Source organism: Thermobia domestica, chromosome 2 (assembly GCF_964235325.1).
Source record: "Thermobia domestica chromosome 2, izTheDome1.hap1.1, whole genome shotgun sequence".
In the NCBI taxonomy this organism is placed as follows: Eukaryota; Metazoa; Arthropoda; class Insecta; order Zygentoma; family Lepismatidae; genus Thermobia; species Thermobia domestica.
The window spans coordinates 64119940-64142142 of NC_137455.1; the positions used below are offsets into that span (position 1 = coordinate 64119940).

Consider the following 22203-nt stretch of genomic DNA (forward strand, 5'->3'; position numbering starts at 1 on the left):
TTTGGGGTAAGAAATGTTACCCCCGCTTGTGCATAAGGTTGTGTCAATTGAAAGCGGTCTGCCAAATACTTAACATAATAGAAACCTCCAATCCCAACTATGGATTTACCATTTAATAGAGCACCAAAAACTCCTGTAGCAGATCCATTATCATAAAATACACCAAAATCTTCAGAAGAGATTTCAATTTTCCAGTTAAAATTATATTTACGTGAAATTTCGTACATTGCACGCATCTCAGTACCATCGAAATGACCATCAACTGTTTTGAAGCAGTATGGAAGATAATCCACAATAAGAAGTTGAAGACTTCTTCCATTGAGATCGAGAAATTTGTCCTTGTAAAAGTCCGTGTTATTTTTAAATTGATGTCCATTCCACTCATCAACAAGTATCTCATTCCCTGGAACCAAATTGTCACTGATAGAATGCGTAAAAATTTTAAATTTTATAGGATCATGTTCAGTTTTTGGTTTTATTGGCACAGAAACAACAGTATCTGGTGAAATTTTAAGAAACTTTTTATCAAACAAACTATAATCAAACTTTTCTTCATAGTTTTTATGCAGAAAGAAATAGCGCTTTTGATCTGTATGTGGGAACTTGGCATTAGCAGAGTAAAGACAATTTGTGATATAATGTATATGACTTACAACCACAATGTAACTTACGCAGTCCATTTCTAAAGTGCTTAGGAGTAGATCTTGTAAATAATATATATTATTATCATCTACATAAATATTGACAGCAGGAATTAAATATTTCGTGTGAACATTTAAGAAAAATTTCTGGAACCACGTATCATAACTCAAGTCCCCTACTATGGCTACACATGATTCTGCATAGAAATATCTGCCAACGACATTTGCCAAGAAAACTTCAATGCTAATATTTGTATCTTCTACTGTAGCATCAACTAGTACTGCATATGATCTAGTAAATACCCCAAATATAATAGCAAATAAAGTATACAATAAAAGTAACATTTTAATAAAAGTATATTAGAAACAATAATAAACAACTTTAAGTGTACATAATAATCTTTTAGTACAATATCAAATTTCACTCCATAGTTCTGTATTACTTTGACTATGAAGGTTTATATGTCTTAGCTATGCAAGAGGATCAATCAGCCACATTAAGATTATATGAATCGACAGTAATGGCATGTCTTCTTATTATATACGTAAGACAAAAGTTTTTGAACTACAATCAATTACGATGGGAAGAAAAAATTAAAGTTAACAAGTGATCAAATGTAACTTTGATAAATTTAGACATAAAATAAAATGACTTCTTCTAACTTTACAACATTTAATGCTGTGTTTCTTTACAATATCAATACAACTGCAAACTAAATTACGGAACAACTGCAGCTAATATGTACTATTACTGCTGGTCCTTCTACTCATATGTACACAGATTAAATGTTTATTACATCAATTCCTTTTTTGGTTTAGAGATAATAATGCACTATATTGTATAGTATTTTATGTTTAGTGTATATCATGTAATGAACGAATGGATGAATAGGTGGCTAGGAAATTAAATAAATTTCCATCTAAATTGTAATACTAAGTATTATTTCCAATATTTCACTATGCAGTTATCCTGTAAAATACCAAATAAAATTAACTACACTGATTGGTTAGGACGTGAATGTGCTGTGATGTAACAAACTTATCAACGTAACAGCTTAAAGAAATAAGAAGTTTACGATACACATTAATGTTTGTTTAAACCTAGATTTGTCAACTATTTTGTATTTGTATTCGCAAAATTTAATCATCTTTGGGAAACAATACGGTTATTTCTGGCTCAGTATGTATTTTTTGAATACTGCAACTTGATATGCAAATTGTTGCTAAGATTTTCCTTTCTTCAAATAAGATTTAATAAAATATAATTAGTTTGTGCTGGATGAAATACTTAGGTCTTCGGAACAGTGTTTATCATATTAACATTTTCAAAGCAAAATAACAAAATTGCAATTATAATCTTTTGTGATTTGTTCCAAATCAGCAAATTAAAGGCTGATCGTATCAAAGGTGATGGTGGAGTTGCTTTAAACATAGTTGTTTTTTAAGTAAATCAATGAAATATGACTACACATACACAATGCACATGATCAAATACAATTTTAGTAATGAAATATTGATCAGAAATATTGATTATCTAAAGTAATTGAGTACGTAGAGGAATACGTTACGTAAAGTACTAAAAAAAACTAGAATTCAACTTCAAGCACCTTTAAAATATAGTCATAACTGTTTAAGGTCTACAAAGACGAATAGTTTGTCAGTGTTGAAAATCATATATAAAAAATTTTTATGTGGACACCCATTTTCAAATATATTGACCATACTAGAAAATAACACACCAGGATCTAAATTACTGTGAAATTCTTATTCTCCTCAAGCAACGTCTTTTCCGGTCAAGATTATTACAGCTGAAGATGTTAGGCAGAAATATTTATAAATAAAAACTACATTTACTGACGTTTAGGGGAAGTCAGTTCAAAGAAGTAAGAATATCAAACTAGTTTTGCATCTTCAGCTTATATATAAAATGGAAAACTTTATATGTACTTATATACAGAGGATATATTGAGCATAGCATGTGCCATCAATACTACATCAAGATATATCTACAAGTAAACAAATCTTATATCTTACATATATTATGATCTAATTTGGACAGAATTATTATAAATTAGTAGTGTAAAAAAGAAAAAACTATAGCTGGAGTAATTTAGTGTTGGGATTTCTTGACACTAATGATGACAAGATAAAACTTGAACTAGTAAACCAACATATTGTAGAAGTACCATGGATTAAAAGTAAGAAGTCAAGTGAACTGCTTCCAAATCAATCACTGATACGCGCTTTCAGTTTTCCTACCCTCTTTAAATTTGTAAAAGCTGGATATTATCGAATAAAAGTTCGATTTTACATTCTTGGTAGTTTTAAATGGTAGCAAGGTGCAATATGGCTGCTGCTATTCGTGCGAAGTGACCAGGAAGTCGTAGAGCGGATACCTATACAGCTGTCATGTGTCAACTGTAAGGGTGACCGTTCTGCTTTGTGTAGGGACTCTCTAGCTTTTAAAAGAGAAAAATATTCCTAAAAGTTTATTGTTGTAGAAAGAATTTCAACTGATGCAAAACGTCGTCTGAAAGAAACTATTTCAATATAGCTTCTTATTCCGTTTGCATCTGGTGTCACTAGTACACGGAAAGCTCTGACTATCCAGATATTTTATGTTACCTCGAAAACTGAGCTTGCCGGACCTAAAAGCGATAAACCAAAACCCACAGTCAGCACTTTATCTATTGAACCTTCTAAAACATCTCGTATTTGTAACAGTAGTCTCAAGTTAACTCCACAGCATCGTCACTCGCTATATATCGCTGGCATGAAGCTAAGTCAGTGTGTTCGACGTCCTCTTAATGACTCTATCTCTCTCTCTCAGAGGAAACCAAAATCTCCAACAGTTCACACGCCACTTTCGGTTTTACAAAAACTGGATATATTGAAAGATGAACTGGTGGCTCACGTCAAACACGAAACCTTGACGGCTTCAGTAGTCATCTTGTTGAATTGAAACAACTGGTATTTGACCAATCATCAATATCCTCCCAGCAAATTCACTATAGGCCTATATAGGCATCTGTTTTATCTTGTTATATGATTTACAGGTACAATAAGCACACTAATGGTTTATCTGTAATTTACATACTGGGTCTATTAACATAAACTTCCAGTGTAATGAGTTGAAAATTAAAAAAAAAAAAAAAAAAAAAAACTTGCCATCTCACTTGATACATCGTTCAGACTAGTACCGCCAAGTGTGCCCATTAATGTAACTATAATTCGAACTGAAGGAATGGCTAGTGCCACTTTTGGACTAGTCATCAAACCGGTAAAATCTCACTTTGGTAGGTGTATTAAAACCATTGGAAAGCAGGAAGACTGTATTCAGAATTAAAGAGAAGTGATTCTTATTGTGATTAAATATCGATATTACTGAATTGTGTGATAATGGTTAGTTGTGAAAGGAAAAAAGGAAGTAATTGGTAGCCAAGTATATTGAGTTAAATGTGGTATTTTGTTAGTGACCTGACATTTGGTAAGAGAGCTTTATACAGGGTGTTTCAAAACAACGCCGACAACATTTGGGAGGTGATTTCTGACACCAAAATAAGACGAAAAGTATAGGCCAATCTGGGTGCACAAATGCTTCCTTTCGGAGTTATAGGCTGCCGAAAACATGAGAAAATAAAGTTCAAAGGACTATAGCTCCAAAACTATGGGATTTACCGTAGTCGGGTCAAGACTTCACTTAAGAACTAATATGTGCGCTATCCAAAAAAAAAAAAAAAAAAAATGTTTCAGAATCCTAAGGTACTCACGCAACAATCTTTATAAAGGAAATTTGACTACGGACATATAATTTGAAGTACTGGCAAACGGTGGTGTAAATATATATACACTTAAAGTAAATGTAATAAACAAGTGAAAAATAAAACTTCAGCATGTGTATTCCATATTCCATGTACCCCACTATGAATCATCACAAATCACCACAAATAGTATATATTCCAACCTGAACTCTATCTTGAACAAAACAGTCTTCATGAACCAATCCTTGCAGTCGTGAGACCTGAATCAATCCTTCCCATCAATTGCATTGTAATAATAACCGCTATATACACTTATAACAATGGTTTGTACTAATTTTCCTTGAGATTCCTTTCCCTCGATCTTCACAACTCTTTTGCGCCTTAGCATCTTCCTTTCTTGACTGTTCATTTGACTCTCGTGCTTTCTCTATGTATTCAAGGGATGTCAACTCTTTAGAAGATGTACATCTGCTCTCATCGTGTGCGTCAGCAGTATCAAGGCGTGGTATCTCCATTAAATCTACAACTCGCACCATGTTTGCATTTCCATTCGTTGTCCCAGAGATGTTGAAGGCATGGGTTCGAAGGTAGAGGTTGAGACAGGTGAGTTAGGCCTAGATCTGACTGGAGGTTGAACAAGGCCAACATCGGCGTTTGGACCAATGGATGGAGTGGTTGCACCTGTGGAGAAGGCTGCGACATTGCCATCCTAGGTCTGTAGAATCAGAGATGTTGAAGTAATGTGGTGGAATTGTGTATCTATTCACAGGATATAGACCTGGGCTCAAGAACCCAGAAACAGCCACGTCTACACTGGCACTTATGTTCTACGACTGAGTAATTTTGTTTCTAGTCGTCAGTGCATGATTCCGACTAAACCATCTAATGACAGTTAATAACCTGCTTATGTTATGTGCATTCATGAAAATGAAACACGGGGGCGAGCCTTGTAACTCTTGTACTGTATATCATTGCAAGACATATTAACTAAAACTCACGGTATATTCAACTAGCATAACAATATTTGTGGGTGCCGTCTTACCCCGAATGGCTTATGTCTTACCCCAACACCTGTCATGCAGCGAAAACAACAGAAGACATGCTTGTACGTTGCTGCATTCAAACCAGGAAGCAGCGTTGTACGCTCGACACCTCATCTAATACTCCTATACACCTGACTTTTATATTACTATAGATTTGCTTGTTTATCTCGAGGTTTTCATTAAGCAGAGAGTTATATCAACCATTTTGATAGTGGTATTTTTATCACTTACTTTCGTATTTAGGAGTATGCAGCTGGATGCTTCCTTTTACCAATACCACGCATATGTCACTCAATTTCAGAAAGCATCACTGTGTGTTATAATAGGAACCGTTAGCTCCGAATTTCGCCACGCGCTGCGAAACACAATGCTGTGGGTAGCAGTGGCGGATTAACGCACAGGCACAGTAGGCACGTGCCTCGGGCGCCAGTGTTGAAGAGGCGCCCAAGAGAAAATATATTTAAAAAAATCAGTTATCCAGAAATTGGTCTTTGTTTTTAAAAATCACTTGATAGACTTATTTTATGATTTTAGAATAAAGCACTAATCTTATCCACTTATGACTTGTTCGTACAATAGACCTCCACATCAAAATTTTGCAAATTTATTTGTATGTCTTTGCGTCTTCCATATTTATATTCAGCTACTCTGTGTCTTATAGGCTTCTTAGGCCCTATTATAAAAGTAACAATAAAACTATTCATAGTAGAATATAAGTAAGGCCAAATATGAACTCTAATTCAGTCTCTACTGGCAAGTACGGTGCCAAGGATGGGCACAGATGGGCAACCGCCCAACCGGTAGATGTTCTTGCCCACCCATCCACCACTCTAACAGAATTAGAATAATGTATGCAGTATTCTATACTTCAAAATAAATAATTTGTAGTTTCAATTGTACGGACCCATTCAGAAACTAACGCCCTCTGCCCACGCCCTCAAGGGATCCTAGTGCCGTGCTTGTGTACTAGATCTCCCAATTCTCACGTTAGTTCGCATATCATAGCTTGCTGTATCCCTTGCTATGTTAATAGGTCAATTTATTGAGTTGATCACTTTCCTCCTAATGAAATTAAAATGATTCGTAACCTATAACATGTTTCAGAAAAAAAAGTAGGATTTTGCATCTAAACCTAACAAATGACAAGAGACGGAAAAAAAGTATTAAAGCTGCTCCCGATGAAACAAAAGAGGGAGAACCCATGTTTACAGGAAGAGAACGATTTCGTATGAAGACATTTAACGCAATTGTGGATTCCCTCATCTCTGAATTGTGCATCTCCATTACAAATTGATTCTTCATTACAAATATGACTTAAATGACGGTTTTTCGCATGGCTGTATTCATTTCAAAGCTCACTTTGAAAGCGTGTGGTGTAGACGCATCTGCATCTGAAATGTTGAAGTTCATTCGGACAAAGAAACTCGAAACTATCTTTCCCAATGTAGATATTTGCCTACGAATGTTTGTATCTGCCCCAACTTCGAACTGTTCAGGGAAAAGATCTTTTTCTGTGTTAAAGCGCGTTAAGAAACAATTTACGGTCCAGAATGCACAATAAAAAACTTTCAACTCTTAGTAAAATGTGTATTGAAAGCAAACTGTTAAGAAAGATATTAGATTTGAATCAGTTGTTTGCTTGCAGACGCTAATGCTAGGAAGAAGTGTTTTCCTCTATAACAAATACCGTACTAACTGTTGATGTTTAAAGGTAAAAAGAGTGTTACCGTCCATATTATGACATGTAAAGATGTAGACTATAACCATTAAGATTCAAAGCGTCATAAATGTTTGTTTTATGTAATGTGATGAAAGTTTTTGTATACTGGTATTGTATATATTTTAAACATGAGTTGTGCTGGTGTTTAATGAGAAGTGCGTAAGTATATGTTGGGGAGGGGCGCCTTATGTCAGAGTGCCTAGGGGCGCCAGAAACCTTAATCCGTCCCTGGTGGGTAAGTAGTCTTTAACAAGTGGCCGTCTTTGAACAACTAGCCCTACTGCAATTTTGAAATCAAGCTTTACCATTTGAAGAAAAAATGGAATAGAAGAATTACTCTGTGATGCCAATATCAGGTATAGTCGGAGAGCGTTTTGGTAGGGGGGGGGGGATAAGGCGAGTTCTTGCCCCGGGCGACAACTAGTCTAGTTGGGTTACTGTATTCCTTGTGCTGAAGCCTTCTTAGCAAGCGGTTTGATTCAGCTTTTCAATCAACTTGAGCCACCAATGTTGATTGTCGGAGATCTTAATGCATACCATCGCCTCCCCATCTGCACTGACGATTTTGGTCATCAGGTAACCGAATTTCTGGATGAGAATGGGATGCTTGTCTTTTTAGTGACCATAACCCTATTAAAGTTTCTACTAAACACGGGATCTATTCGTGAATTGATTTCTATAGATGTAGTGCTTTTCTTGCTGGTTCCTTTACATGGAAAGTGCATCCAGTTTTCTATGGCAGTCATCGTTTTCCAGTGATCACTGAAGATCTGCCTATTCATGTCACCTTCCAATTCATGTCGACTAAAAGCAGGGAATTCGTGTTACTATTCGGTTCAAAATCTCTTGTCGTCGCGAATTCTGTCGAGGACTTTGAAGCTTAAAATATATAAAACGATAATCATGCCTGTTGTTCTGTATGGTTGCAAAACATGATCGCTTACTCTGAGGGAAGAACATAGACTGAAAGTATTTGAAAACAAGATCCTGAGACGAATATTCAGACCCAAGAGGAACGGGATTGGGGAATGGCGGAAACTTCATAACGAGGAACTACATAATTTATATGGAATACCCAACATTCTTAGGGTCGTCAAGTCTAGGAGGCTTAGGTGGGTAGGTCATGTAGCTGGAATGGAAGAAAGTAGAAACGCTTTCAAAGTCTTGACTGAAAGACCAATCGGAAAACAACCATTAGGAAGACCTAGGCGCAGATGGGAGGACAATATTAAGATGGATCTCGCAGAGATAGGAATACAAAGTAGAAACTCGATCCAATTGGCTAAGGATAGAAGTCAGTGGAGAGATTTTGTGAACGCGGCATTGAATCTCCGTGTTCCATAGGCCATAGAGTTAGTTAGTTAGTTAGTCACCTTCCAAACTTCAACATCCCTAGAACTTATTGACTAACATTTCGGGAGATAAGCGAGTTCAATTTTCCTGATCCTTTTCCTGTAAGTACCGCTCTATATTTATTTGCGCAGACTGTTATCAACTCTGCCTATGGCTCATTCCAGAATGCATGTACTCCTGCCGAGAATTGAACCCGGGTCTCCCACGCCAAATGCGGGGACGCCAACAGTTTAACGACCCATGATTATGTCCTTTAGGCTAAGGGAGACGATGATTAAAGCAAGTGAATGATGATGAAAGAATTTGTGGAATGGGAAAGAGAGAGGAAACAAGAGTCCAACGAAAAAACCCACGGACACGATGTTTTCCACCAGAAACTTACTTTGCCGGGGGTCGAACGAGGGACCCCGCGCACCAGAGGTAACCGCTCTACCACTGAGCCACCGTCTCCCCTTACAAAAGAATTGTGGAATTACGAAATTTGATCCATTTCAAAGTTAGAACAAATCTAATCACTTCAAAACAGCTTATGAAGTATTTATTGTATATTTTGATTCTGCCATTTATAAAATACAGCTAAGACAATATACCATATGATATATAAGTATAATAACGTTTTACATCTTAATAATTTATTATCCATAAAATAAAACACATAGAATATATGTTTCGAAGCAACTACATATAAAAGAATTAAGCGAGTAATTAATCTTTCAAGCCCCTCTTGTTCAGTCATTAAGTATTAGTAAACATATAGAAGCTTGTTTCTTAAAACAAGATCAGCATACAAAACTGTTACAAAATCAATAGTGAAAAATTGCATCCAAAGAATAAACTTAATGATCGAAAGCAGATTGAAATGTATTGACAATTAATGGTTATTCCTATCATTAAAAATTACAAACACTGATGTTCTTTTAAGATAACACTATCAGTCTGTTATTTCAATTCATTTTAAAAAATAAACAACGCTCTGATTCTTAATAACATTTTCCTGATGGAAGCCAACCATAATGATGGCCAGTCACGTTCGTTTAGCGTATAATGGAGCGTATAGTCTACGAGTACGTGACTTTTTTCCTATTTAGTCTAAGAAGATTGTATTCTTTTGGTATCCATTGACCATAAGACAATAAACTATGTATATGTATATACTGCATATGGTACATTTTAACATCATTTTTAAGAATATTGCTTTAAATAAGCAATAACATTTCATTGATGTACAAGAACAAACAAGCCACTTTAAATACTTACAGTGTATAATGGTTTTAACTATGTTGTAGTATCATTTTTGAGCATACGACGTCACAGTTCTACATATATCAACATGGAAGGTAAAATAGGTTTCATTTTATGACGTGTCTTTAGGTAAGTACAAAGTATTCGTAAAGTCCTGTTGGTAATTTATGTAACTTGCAGCAAAATATCTGCAGCTCTACTTTTCAGATAAAAATAAGCATTACTTATAGGTAGGGTTGCCAATCGTCCGGTATTTTACCGGATAGTTCGGTTTTTGACCTCCTTGTCAGGTGTTCGGTACGACTTCTAAACCGGACTTTAAATATCCTGTATTTTTTTTTCTCTTACTAGTCACCTTCAAGTAACTGCTATGTCGAACTCATATTCAGTGTTATGAAGAGTCTTTGGAATGGTGAAAGGAATCGTTTGTAGATGAACACGGTTAAAGCAGAGCTTAAATTCGTTTTGATATCGACCTGTTGTGCGTGGAATTTGTTGAAGAGTTGAAGACACGAAAATTTGCTGAACCTATCTAAACTGCTGAACGTCAAACGAAAGTACATTTTCAAGAGCGCAGCTAGCGGTGCTTCATCCTCAGCTACATTTTCCAATTAAATAATGCATCCAGATCCAGTTAAGGTATGTAGACATTATAAGACATTACTAGTCCCAGCAAAGTTGGTAAGATTTATTTTTCAAGTATATTTTGTGCATGCCATAATTATATTGCCACTTACAGAATATTGCCAATTTGCTTTTCTGTTTAAAAAGAAACAAAAAAAAAAAAAAAACTATGTATTATTGATGGTAGACTACAAAAATTACATGTGCCGACTCAACCAAAACTGGAATAAATAAGCTAAATAAATGCTTCAAAAGTAACTAAAGTTGTTAAATTTGAACTTCGAATCGCTCAATTTTATGTGAAGTAACCACTTTCAGGTTGTTTACATTTTTGACGAGCGATGAAATCACAATCTTAAGAGTGTACATACTCCAGAGATGTCCGGTATTTCTATTTTCAAAGGTTGGCAACCCTATTTATAGAAGAAAGATTCATTTTATCTTGGTATTATATATATAGGGTGTTTCAAAACAACACCGACAACGTTTGGGAGGTGATTCCTGACACCAAAATAAGACAAAAAGTATAGACCAATCCGAGTGCACAAGCGCTTTCTTTCGGAGTTATAGGCTGCCGAAAACATGAAAAAAAAATATTAAAGGTCCGTAGCTCCAAAACTATGGGACATACCGTAGTCGGGTCATGACTTCACTTAGGAACTAATATTTGCCCTATCCAAAAATCCATGTTTCAGAATCCTGCAGTACTTTCGTAACAATTTTTATAGAGGTAGTTGGTGAGTACTTCAAATTATATCCCGTAGCCAAAGTCTCGCTACAAAAATTGTTGCCTGAGTAGCTTAGGATTTTGAAACATGTATTTTTGGATAGCGCACATATTAGTTTCTAAGTGAAGTCTTGACCCGACTACGGCATGTTTGAGATATGGATCTTTAAATTTCACTTTGCAGCCTATAACTTCGAAAGGAAGCATTTGTTCACCCAAGTTGGTTTATACCTTTTGTCTTATCTTGGTGCGAGTAATCACCTCCCAAACGTTTTTGGTGTTGTTTTGAAACACCCTGCATATATGCATACATTCCTTACTAAGTATGTTTGCGAGTTACGGGTAAATATTGACAGCCGGATTGTTTCCGTTCAAAACTTTGAGTTCCTAATTTCTTGAATGGATGTTTCCTAATTTCAGATTATAAAAGTATGAGAATTTAAGATGAAACAAAAACTTTAGTTATTCTTTGTGTTATAAAATAAACGTGACTGTATTTCCTTCTAGACTCGTAAGATAATTTTTGTCACTTACTATCTAGTCTTTGTCATGGACAAATCTGAACTTCTAACATATTTTGGATAAAGATTAAGTTTAGCACAAAGCTAATATGCCTAGTGGAAGTATTTCGTGTTTTGAATTGTGTAAACATATTTGTTAACTAAATTAAATGTACTGCAGTTGCTATTGTCTTCATATTTCAATTATGGACCGTTTAATAATAATTTTTAAAAAAATAAATCAAGACATATCACAGATGGGAACTATATGACACGTCTTATGATTTCGCCTTAAATTAATAGATTTAACGTATCTATTAATAAAAGTTTATCTTCAGAACTACTGTAATCGATGTAGACTTTCTCAAACGGCAATGAAAAATATTTCTTGATGCATCATACAAGGTACGTGATTTCCCACACATGATCAATAGCAAAGCAGGAGTAAAAGTTAGGGGGAACGCGGGGGACACTGATCCCCAACCTCCAAAAAATATGTACGGCGTCCCCAATTCCTAAAAAAATATAATGGGCAAAGAAGCAAGGGACGGCGTGACGTCCTTTTCTGATCCACTTTTACCCCTGCAGCAAAGTGGTTGCTTAGCCTGCTCTTCAGTTTATGTTAACAATGACCGATTTTTAATGCAAGAGAAACCAACCCGACAATAGAATTCCGAACAAGAACACAAATTCCAAAATTCAGACACTTTAGGAAATTGCTCGATATTAATGTAAGAACTTATCATTGACTATGCTTACATGGGAAAGGTATGTGCAATAAAAAATTTCAAATTCATATTCCTAAAAACTAAGTAAAAGTTTATAGTTAATCTACTACCTTTATATCTAGTCTATTATCTACCACCTTTAATTCTAATGGCTAGTTAGCACGCCTTTCGTGCATTCAGTTCCTGTTCAGTTTTAGTTGGAAGAGAATTAAATTCATTACGAAGGTTCCGATACAGCCTTAAGCTGTAAGTCAAAGTCTCAAATAGCTTCGGAACTGGAAAAAACACCAATCTTAAAACCAAAGAAACTTTGATCTTAAGTAGTTGTTCTATCTTAAATCGTACACAACCAAATTGAAAACAATGGATTCCAATAGGTTGTTATGTGTAAGTTTTCAATAGTATTAATGTTTTTAAAATTTGAAGTATCAATTTTCAAATTAATAATATTCGATTATTTAAATTTTAGTGATGAATAACGACATATACTGGGTGACGATATATTGGCGTACACTAAATAATCTCTGAATAGAACTCACCAAAAGAGGCACAAGAATCGAAGTGAACATGTTAAGAAAATACATAGTTTCAAAAGTACAGGAAAAAAACGAAAATACGAAGAAATCTTTAATTGGTGGACTGCCATGAGTCTCATAAATGTGTCTCACCTGTACTTTTAGACGAAGCTGCAATACCCAGTCGTACCTAATTTGAATAACTCATTGAAACTGTCATATCCCTATGGGCACGGGTGCCTACCCCCCAAAGGATTTAGGCGTAAACCTCTCAAATTTACTACTCTTAAGTTTGATTGTACCTTTTTCAATGAAAAATTACGTCCAGGCAAATATTGTCATAGGCCCAACCTGCGCCCTAAAGCCCGTCCGCGAACATCCCTGGCTACAGGCGTACACAGAGAAAAATCCGTTCTCCGGACAGCGGTATATTGTACAAATATACGGTATCCTCTTGCTTACTATAGAAATCAGTACGGTAATACGTTATCCGTATGCTATATAGGCACTGCCCTTAGATGTTCATGCCGTTGCAGGATGTCTGACATCTAACAGTTTTCCGTATATCACATGCATATACTTATGTTACCTTCGTCAGCTATATGTTATATACGTCCATTTGTATGTGAAATCCTGACCGCCTACATTGTTTCATACGGAAAGTACGTATAGATGGAACACATACAGAAAGTAGTATAAAACATGCGTTTTCAGTTATACGTCTGCTGTACGTTAAGTCCAAAACTACAGGAATTACGCATGTAACCTATCTTTTTAAGTACGCCAGCTACAATTTTTTCTGTGTATACGACTTTCATTTGTGCTTGTGAATTAAACAACAAATAATGTGTTAAAAGTAGAGATACAAAGAAACTTTTTAGACAGGGGTTTTCTTTCATAAAAAGCGTATTTTGGGGCACTGAAATTTTCTCTCTCTTTTTTTTCATTTTCTTGTTGAAGTATCGCTTTTATTTCTCCTGTAGTGGATTCTACATTATGAAACTGCGTTTACATCATCCCGTACTTGTAAATCCTATATTCAGTCTGGATTGGCTGCCTTGATTGATTGATTTGGAAAAGCTGGCATTGCAGTTATTTCCAGCTAGTGTACGTTATACAACCACCACATGCCAAATGTTATTTTGGTTGCCTAAGTATCTTATTAAGTCTCTGGAAATTATATATATCTTGGTATATGTGTTTTAATGTTGTCTCAATGCAATCTGGCAGGTACCAGTAAAGTACGATAAACTTAGAAAACATATACATTTTTGGTATAAGTACCTTGTCTTGCTCACATCTTGTTCTCTGTTCAGTAAACATTTTATCCTGAACTTCAAAGAGACCAGTACAAACCTAAAGCCATAAGCGGCTATTTTTGGTATGATGTTAATTTAACATCATTATTCATAGATTTTTTTTTTTTTTTACTGCTATATCGTGTCAATTTTTTAAAAGTAAGAAATGTGTGGATATCGCTTTAAGCATGCTTTCTCTGGAATTTAATTGGCCTCAATAAATGCAATACAAAAGCTAAAAATTTTAATTTATTCATAAATTTTAAATGATAATTTTGTTTCATGACATCTACATTTTCAGAGCAGTTATCGTTAATACTATTTAACTTTTTAGCAAAACATTTCTGTCATTAAATGTTAACCTAACAGCTCTATAATCAATTCGTTGGAACTAGAGCATGTCCATTGATCTGTACTTTTTCTGTCATATCAAATGATTGATTTCTATGTCTTGATTTTTTTTTTCACGATTTTCTCTTCAGAATGTAATAATTAAATGCTTTCTACTATTATAATGGGGAAATTAGGTAAAACATACTTTTATCTCTCCACTAAACCTGAAATATTAAAAAAAAAAAAAAAAAAGACCAAAATTTCCCACACGAAAACACTTCGTTAAAAAAAATCAACTTTTTTTTTTCTTCGAGTCCTCGCGTCTCTAGTTGAAGCCCCAAACAATTACCCTGTTGTTGTGGTTTAACTTCACGAACACACAGAGTAATAAATGTACGTGAATGTACGAGGCTAAATAAGTTTTTATTTAGCCTCGCGCAGTGACAAGTATAAGCTATTTTTAGCTGTTATGAATGTGACACTCTTGATGCCATTAAGTTCAAATTTATTCTTCATGCATATCCTAAGGGGGAAGGAATACAAATACTTTCCATAAATGTATTTTCCCGTTCAAAGAACGGACATTTCAGTTAGTTAATAATACATTACTCTCATATAATGTTTTAAAATTGGTCATTAGAGATAAGCTATTTATAGTTTATCTATTTTCCAGTTTGCATGATTGAAGTCTATTGCTAATAAAGTTACTTTTAAAAATCATGGCTAACAATGAGGCAGTTGTAATTTCTGGAATATCTGGGAGATATCCTGAATGTGACAATGTCAGAGAATTTGGGGAAAAATTAATGAAGAAAGAAGATCTTGTGACGGATGATGAAAGAAGATGGAAGCCTAGTAAGTAAACATATTTTTTGAACAGAGAGAACAAGTTTGCCAAATTAAGGGTTTTTCTCTAAATTTTGTGAGACATTTGAGGAAACCAACGGGTGTATGTGACATTTCATTGTATAACTTAGGAAGCCTGTAGAACAAAGAACGTTGAACTAGTAACAGTCTAGGTTGTACTGTATGAAAAAGATGTGTGTGTTACATGTTTGTCTGAATGGAATTTGGAAATACAATTCTGAGAGTATCGTTTCGGATCTGAATTGGCTATGTGTGAGTTTGTAGAGATATTTGAGATTACTGATTTTATGACGAGTGTCAGTTAGTTGAATATTTAGTGTTCGTAACAGTTCGTACTTTGTTATCGTACGTGTAGGAGATACTCTGAAACGTACTATTCCAAGGAAGAAGTTTAGAAGTTTAGAAGGAACCCTAGGTATCTATCAGAGCCTGATTTTCATGAAACTTTGTATATAAAGTACCTCGGGAAACTCGCACAGCTAAAATTGTAGCTGCAGTGTCCAAGACGTTGGGACACTAGGGCTCGAGAAAGATTACAAGTGGAACGTCTGTACATTAAGGACATTGTGAGAAAATGCACGTTTTTCTTTACAACTAATCATTGTAACGACACGAAATGAGCGAGATGGCAGATATGATCTGTTAAAAGTTATAAAAATAATATCCGCCATTTTGAAAGATGCCATATTGAAATTGATGTGATTGCTGTAAATGAGAAGAGGCTCATGCAATGCATTAATTTGAACGTAGACACAAAAGCCGGTTGGTGAAGTCTGTTGTGGGATTACATTAATCTTGTGCTTCAGGTAGAGTGGTTTAGGTACAAGATGAGCAAAGTGTATCTCATGACACTCGAGCAGATGCAGGTTATGGACCGCTATGAGTGGGATCAGTGTAACTAGAAAAACAGAGCGAAATATAATTTTAGCACTTCATCATTTGTGTCAGAATCAACATGTAATTAATGTGGATGTGCTAATATGACGAGTTCAATTTCATAATAATGCCATGGTTGGCATTAATTTGTAACTATTTATTATATTTCCATTAATTCGAACAGAAATCTGAATGACATTTCAGTCCACTCCATACCTTCCATCTGCTCGAGTGTATGAGATACACTTTGCTCATCTTGTACCTAAACTACTCTACCAGAAGCACAGGAATAATGTAATCCCACAACACACTTCACCAACAGGTTTTTGTGTCTATTTATGTTCAAATTGATGCATCGCATGACCTTCTCATTTACATCAATCACACCAGTTTCAACATAGCCTCTTTTAAGATGGCGGACATTCTTTTCATATCTTTTAACAGATCATATCTAAAATCTCGCATCCATGTGTGCTCATTTCATATCGTTACAACGATTAGTTTTAAAGAAAAACGTACATTTTCTCACAATGTCCTTAATGTACTGACGTTCCACTTGTGATCTGTCTTGAGCCGTAGTGTCCCAACGTTTTGGACACTGCAGCTGCAATTTTGGCTGTGCGAGTTTCCGGAGGTACTCTCTATATATACAAAGTTTCATGAAAATCAGGCTCTGATAGATACCTAGGGTTCCTTGTGAGTTTAGCCGAAATAGGTTTGAAGGAGCTGCCATTGTTCAGGTAGGTGAACAGTATTCCAATTAAGGAGAAATTATTGTCTTGTAGAAAGCTGCTAAGGAAGAGATGTTCCATATTTATGTTAATCTGTACAGAAGTCCTAGAAGACTCATCAAATGCTTAGTGATAGTGCTTATATGTTCTGTAAAAGTTAGTTTTGTGTCAAAAGTAACTCCGAGATCCTTATGACTATTGACTCTAGTGATCAGCAAACCATTTATGTTGTATGAAGTGTGTATGAACAAGTATAGGAATGATAATTCCTATCATTCCTGAGTTATGAGTTCATTTTGTCAAATACATACTTATTAATCTCATCATGATTTCTTCCTTACCTACACCGAATTTATTTGGATATAATCGTCAGCTCTTTAAGAGCAGGACTTCAGGCTGCATATTAATTTAGAGAAGTTTTAATGAAATGTAAGGGACGACCTAACGGAGAAGCTTCCCTGTTTGGTCATCACTGCTTCTATGAGAGTTTGGATTTGCGTATGTATATCCAAATACTGCAGTCTATATATTGTCCAGGTTATTTATTCTTGATTTTCAAATTATATTTGTTTTTCAGCGTTTCCTTCAACTGTTTGCGAGCTCCTTCGTGGCTAAGCGATTAGCGTACGCGCCTTCGGTGTGGAAGACAAAGGTTCGATTCCCGGCGGGAATTCAGGAAGTTCGGATTCCACGTTAATCAGTAGGTTCCGTCTCATATAGCCTAGCTGCTGAAAGGAACGTTAAATTTAAAATCAACTCAGCTCAATTCAACTGTTTGTATCCTAGCCCGCTAAGCTAAATGGAACAAAATTACCGTATACAACGTATAGAATTAAGTCATTAATATTTTTGAATGATACTGTTCAATTACGTCATAAGTAATAATAATAATAATAATAATAATAATAATAATAATAATAATAATAATAATAATAATAATAATAATAATAAATTAAGTATTTTAAACTCAGAACGAAGCTGATAACAATGCGGTAGAGTAAAAATAAATATTGCTTACTCTGCGTTGGTTTGTAGATACTTCCTACAAACCAGTGATCACCAAACCGTCGATCACGAACTACTAGTAGCTCGCAGAGACATTTTCGGTAGATTGCATTAACGATCCGGTTGGCTAACAGTAATTCCTCCACTGAGCTGACACTAACGACAACAACTGCTTGTTTCTCCCTTCGCAATTGCCATTGTCAGTCTCATCTCACAGTTGTCGCGTGGGCTTGTGCACGTTATGTTTTTTCGTGTGTTTATTAGACATTTGCTAACTTGGATAGTTTGATTTTTTGTGTGTATATTAGACATTTGCTAACTTGGATAGTTTGATTCTATATTTACTAGAAATGTAAGTTTATAGACAATAAACAAATGTAAGATTTAAAAAATTGTAGTTCTGTTGGGTGGTAGCTTATATAGGATTTTAAAAAGGGTACAGTAGCACAGAAGCTTCATAAATTTAGCGACTACTACTATAAACTATTATTTGGGGGCCCAACATATACAGACTTCTCAGTACCATATGGTCTACGAAGCACTAGATCCTCGTCATAATGTAATTAATAGGATCAATAATAAAGCAGAAGAGTTTATTATTTAGAGAGAGAGAGCTTCTTCATGGATAACCAGTTAGCGCACGCCTTTGGCGTCGAAAACCCGCGCTTAATTCCGGACGGCAGGTCATGTGATTCGGTTAGCGCGTTAAACTGTAAGTCCCCGTCTCATATAGGCTCGCTGCTGAACCTGGTCCCTAGACTCAAAATAAAATATTATTTATTAGAGTAATGCTGTTTTTATGTTTAAAGGTTAGAGTGTTTCTCTTTTTATGAATTATTTATTGTGTGACAAGATACATAAGACTTAGAGATAAATAATAAAATACTAATAGCATGCAATTACTTTTATTACTATTAATCTTATGTTGTTGACATAGAAACAAGTTAAAAACTGATTGCTGTGTTCTGATGATGGTTGATATATGACTTTTTTCTTGCTAATGTTTAAGTATTAATTCAAATGCAGCTACATCCACATTTCTTTAATACTTAAATTAACGAAATACTTTTTTCCTTAGCAAATACAAATGTTCCTCAACGGACGGGTAAAATAAATAACCTGGAGAAATGCGATGCTTTATTCTTTGGCATTCCGTCTACCAGTGCTGATAGATATGATGTACAGCTACGAATGTTACATGAGGTAGCATTCGAAGCTATTGTAGACGCTGGTAAGAAAGTGTGATCTATCCTATATTTTATTCATTAATCAATTCTTAAATACTTTTAACATTTTTTTAGTTTTCTAACGACATGAATGAGCTATTTGTATTTCAAATACAGTATAAATTTAGAACATAACAAATTTTTGAACTAACTTTTTTAATTTTATCGCTTTTCCTTCCAGTTTATTAAACACTCATACAACCATATACCGTATTTCACATCAAAATAACCTTTTTTGTCGCTCAAGTGCTTCATAACTAGCCTAATCTCTAAATTAAATCACTATATTGACAGTACACGCATCTCCTAAGTATATCAGAGGTAAACGTTTTCCAAGTGCACTATAGGATAGTCATACCCACTGGATGTCCAAACTACACCAATCACTGGACTTCCAATTTTGTAGTGAACGTTGCTTGAACATCTTGAAAAAATTTAAATGTTCGCATTCGTTCCTAAAACGGAACTTCCTGTAAGATTTCTGTAGAATATTTTTGTGCTCTTTACGGGGATAATCCCATTACGAGTTTCGGACACCTCAGTATTGTCCCGTGACATGCATATTTCATTAAAGTTCAAGAAAAATTCAGCTTATATTTCTATTCTTAAAATTTATATTGGAGCATTCAGAGCACAAGGGCTTGAATTCACACTACTGAGGTTGCGAGAAAAAAAACATGGGAAAGGTTTCATAGATTAAAAAAAAAAACATGACATATTTACAATATCTGAACATGAATCTTGTAAACTTTGATTATGATGAATATGAAATATATTCAAAATGACCAAAATGTACTTGATTCTCTTGTATACTGTACGTGTCAAATGTCTCGGAGCAGGTATGAGGTTTGACTGGCGTCTAAAGGACGAACCTTGGGCATTTGCCGTGTGAGCAGGCAATCTAATCCTACCTGACACCTCCTTTGTGCCATTATCATAGCGAAACTTATCTGTAACGTTGTCAACTCAGGAATGAAAGATATTAGTACGAAGTGCTTGAAAATCATCATTTAATGTAAATCAGTTTATAAATACTGTCCCAGGAACGATAATAGATTTAAATGACTGCATTTTTGTGGGATCTTGTATTTCAACATTTCTTGTAGCACTATCTTCAAAATTAAACGTGGAGAATTTGTTTGGTAGACTCTATGTAAAAGACCACACACAGATTGTTTAGAAAACAATTAATTTATGCATGTGGGTCTATAGAGAAGCTTCTCCCCTTGTACTAAAATACATTTGCTCGAAAGGTAAGAAAACATTAAGGATTCCAATAGACCCATGCACTCTGTAAGTGCTTACATTTTATATATCATTCAGGAATGGCTCTGCAGTAAGCAGCAATATTTGTGCGTAACATGAAAATCTAGGGATATTCACTCAACGTCTGTGTATTTAGATTAGCAAATATCAAGGGCTAGCGTAAATATGAGGATATTTGTTATTTTCAAAATAAATACCCATCAATGATTAGTAAGTAAGTTGAAAATTCAGGAGATAAACTGATAGATCATTAAGATTGGCAAGATAGGTTAATAGGCTTTGCCTTTTATGCTTAATCATACTGACCTTACCTCAAGCAATAAGTAACTCTTCGAATAATAATAATAACATGATGCAGAATCAAGAAAAATAAACTTTCTTCTGTCGATGGTGAAATAAACTGTATTAATAATAATAATTAAAAAAAAGTTGTGACAATACTTTAATGAATTACAAAAATACTAAGCTGGAACAAATTACAATTCATTAAAACTATGCAACAAAAACAACATATTGACCACAAATGATCTTTTCTCCAAATTCACTAATTTTAGCTTTTGTATACAGGTATCAATCCTCTTTCCTTGCGTGGACGAAACATCGGAGTTTTTGTTGGAACATGTAGCACAGACTCTCAAACAGGCAGAGCTTTCTACGATGAATTGGAACCGCTTGGAGTAGATGTGGTTGGAAATAGTGTTGCCATGTTATCCAATAGATTATCATTTTATTTTGGTTTGACAGGTAATAAAAGTATTTTATTTATTTCTTACCCTGCAACAATTTGTGTAATTGTAATTTATAAATTGGGCTACGAAAATAATACAATACTATGTACTTTTAATATTGCATCACAGATCTATTTATTGCATTTTCTTGAACTGTATCGTTCCAAATAAGCGGAATATATTATTTTATCTTTCATATCTAAGGCTTCCAGATGTCCCGATTTGATCGGGTAATCCTTTCTTTCTGTTTTAATCGACTTTATATTTTCAACTGAAGTTAGAAAGCGAAAATGTCCTTAAAAAATAGTGAGCTATTTTATTTTACCAAGTCATTGTTAGTTTTTCTTAGTACAAAACTTGTAGATGCCTTATGCAGAGTCGTTTTAACGAATGATTAGCGCCATACTAACGGTTTGACTAACGCATGGGTATCAGAACTTCAGAACAGCACGTGTTAGTTGACTTAGTTAATTACATTTGATTAATTAATTTAGAGCAGAGGGTACCCAGATTTAGCCACAATGAACTTCCATTATGAGGATAAGGCAATTAATCACCTTTCTTTCTTTCCTTTAACCTCATCGGGTGTTAATTATGAAACAGCTATTAAGCTGAGTCTTGTATAATATAATAGCAGAACTCTTTCTTAAAGTAAACAGTTAGAGAAGAGTAGAAAATTTCCAGTTTTCTAGTTTTCTGAGGGATACATACAACTGATCGATAAATTATCTTCCCTTATAATTACAACATAATATTTCTATTATCGCTAATATTAATTGAATTCTACTTATTCTACCCATAAATACATCTCTAAGAAATTTATAACTAAATTATAATTCGATTTCGTAACTATTTGTAAGTTGTTGTGATGCCAAACCACAAAGAAAACATTTCGAATTTCGTATTTTCATTTTTACAGATACATATGCGCCCATCTACATTTCCGTAGTTGCCACGTTTATTATTTTTCCTCTCGAGATATTGGGTTTATATTGTTTAATCATACCCAAATTAACTTA

At 34.7% G+C, this 22203-nt stretch overlaps 1 protein-coding gene across 1 annotated transcript in view; it reads left to right on the forward strand.

Moving 5' to 3' along the window:
* Window positions 1-15204: 15204 nt before the first annotated feature.
* The window catches only part of LOC145679052 (fatty acid synthase-like), a 31910-nt gene continuing 24911 nt past the window's right edge, over window positions 15205-22203 (forward strand). The window contains exons 1-3 of the mRNA XM_081749650.1: window positions 15205-15340; window positions 19043-19195; window positions 21024-21191. Coding sequence (XP_081605776.1) covers window positions 15205-15340; window positions 19043-19195; window positions 21024-21191 — 457 coding nt within the window. The remainder of the gene's footprint in view (window positions 15341-19042; window positions 19196-21023; window positions 21192-22203) is intronic.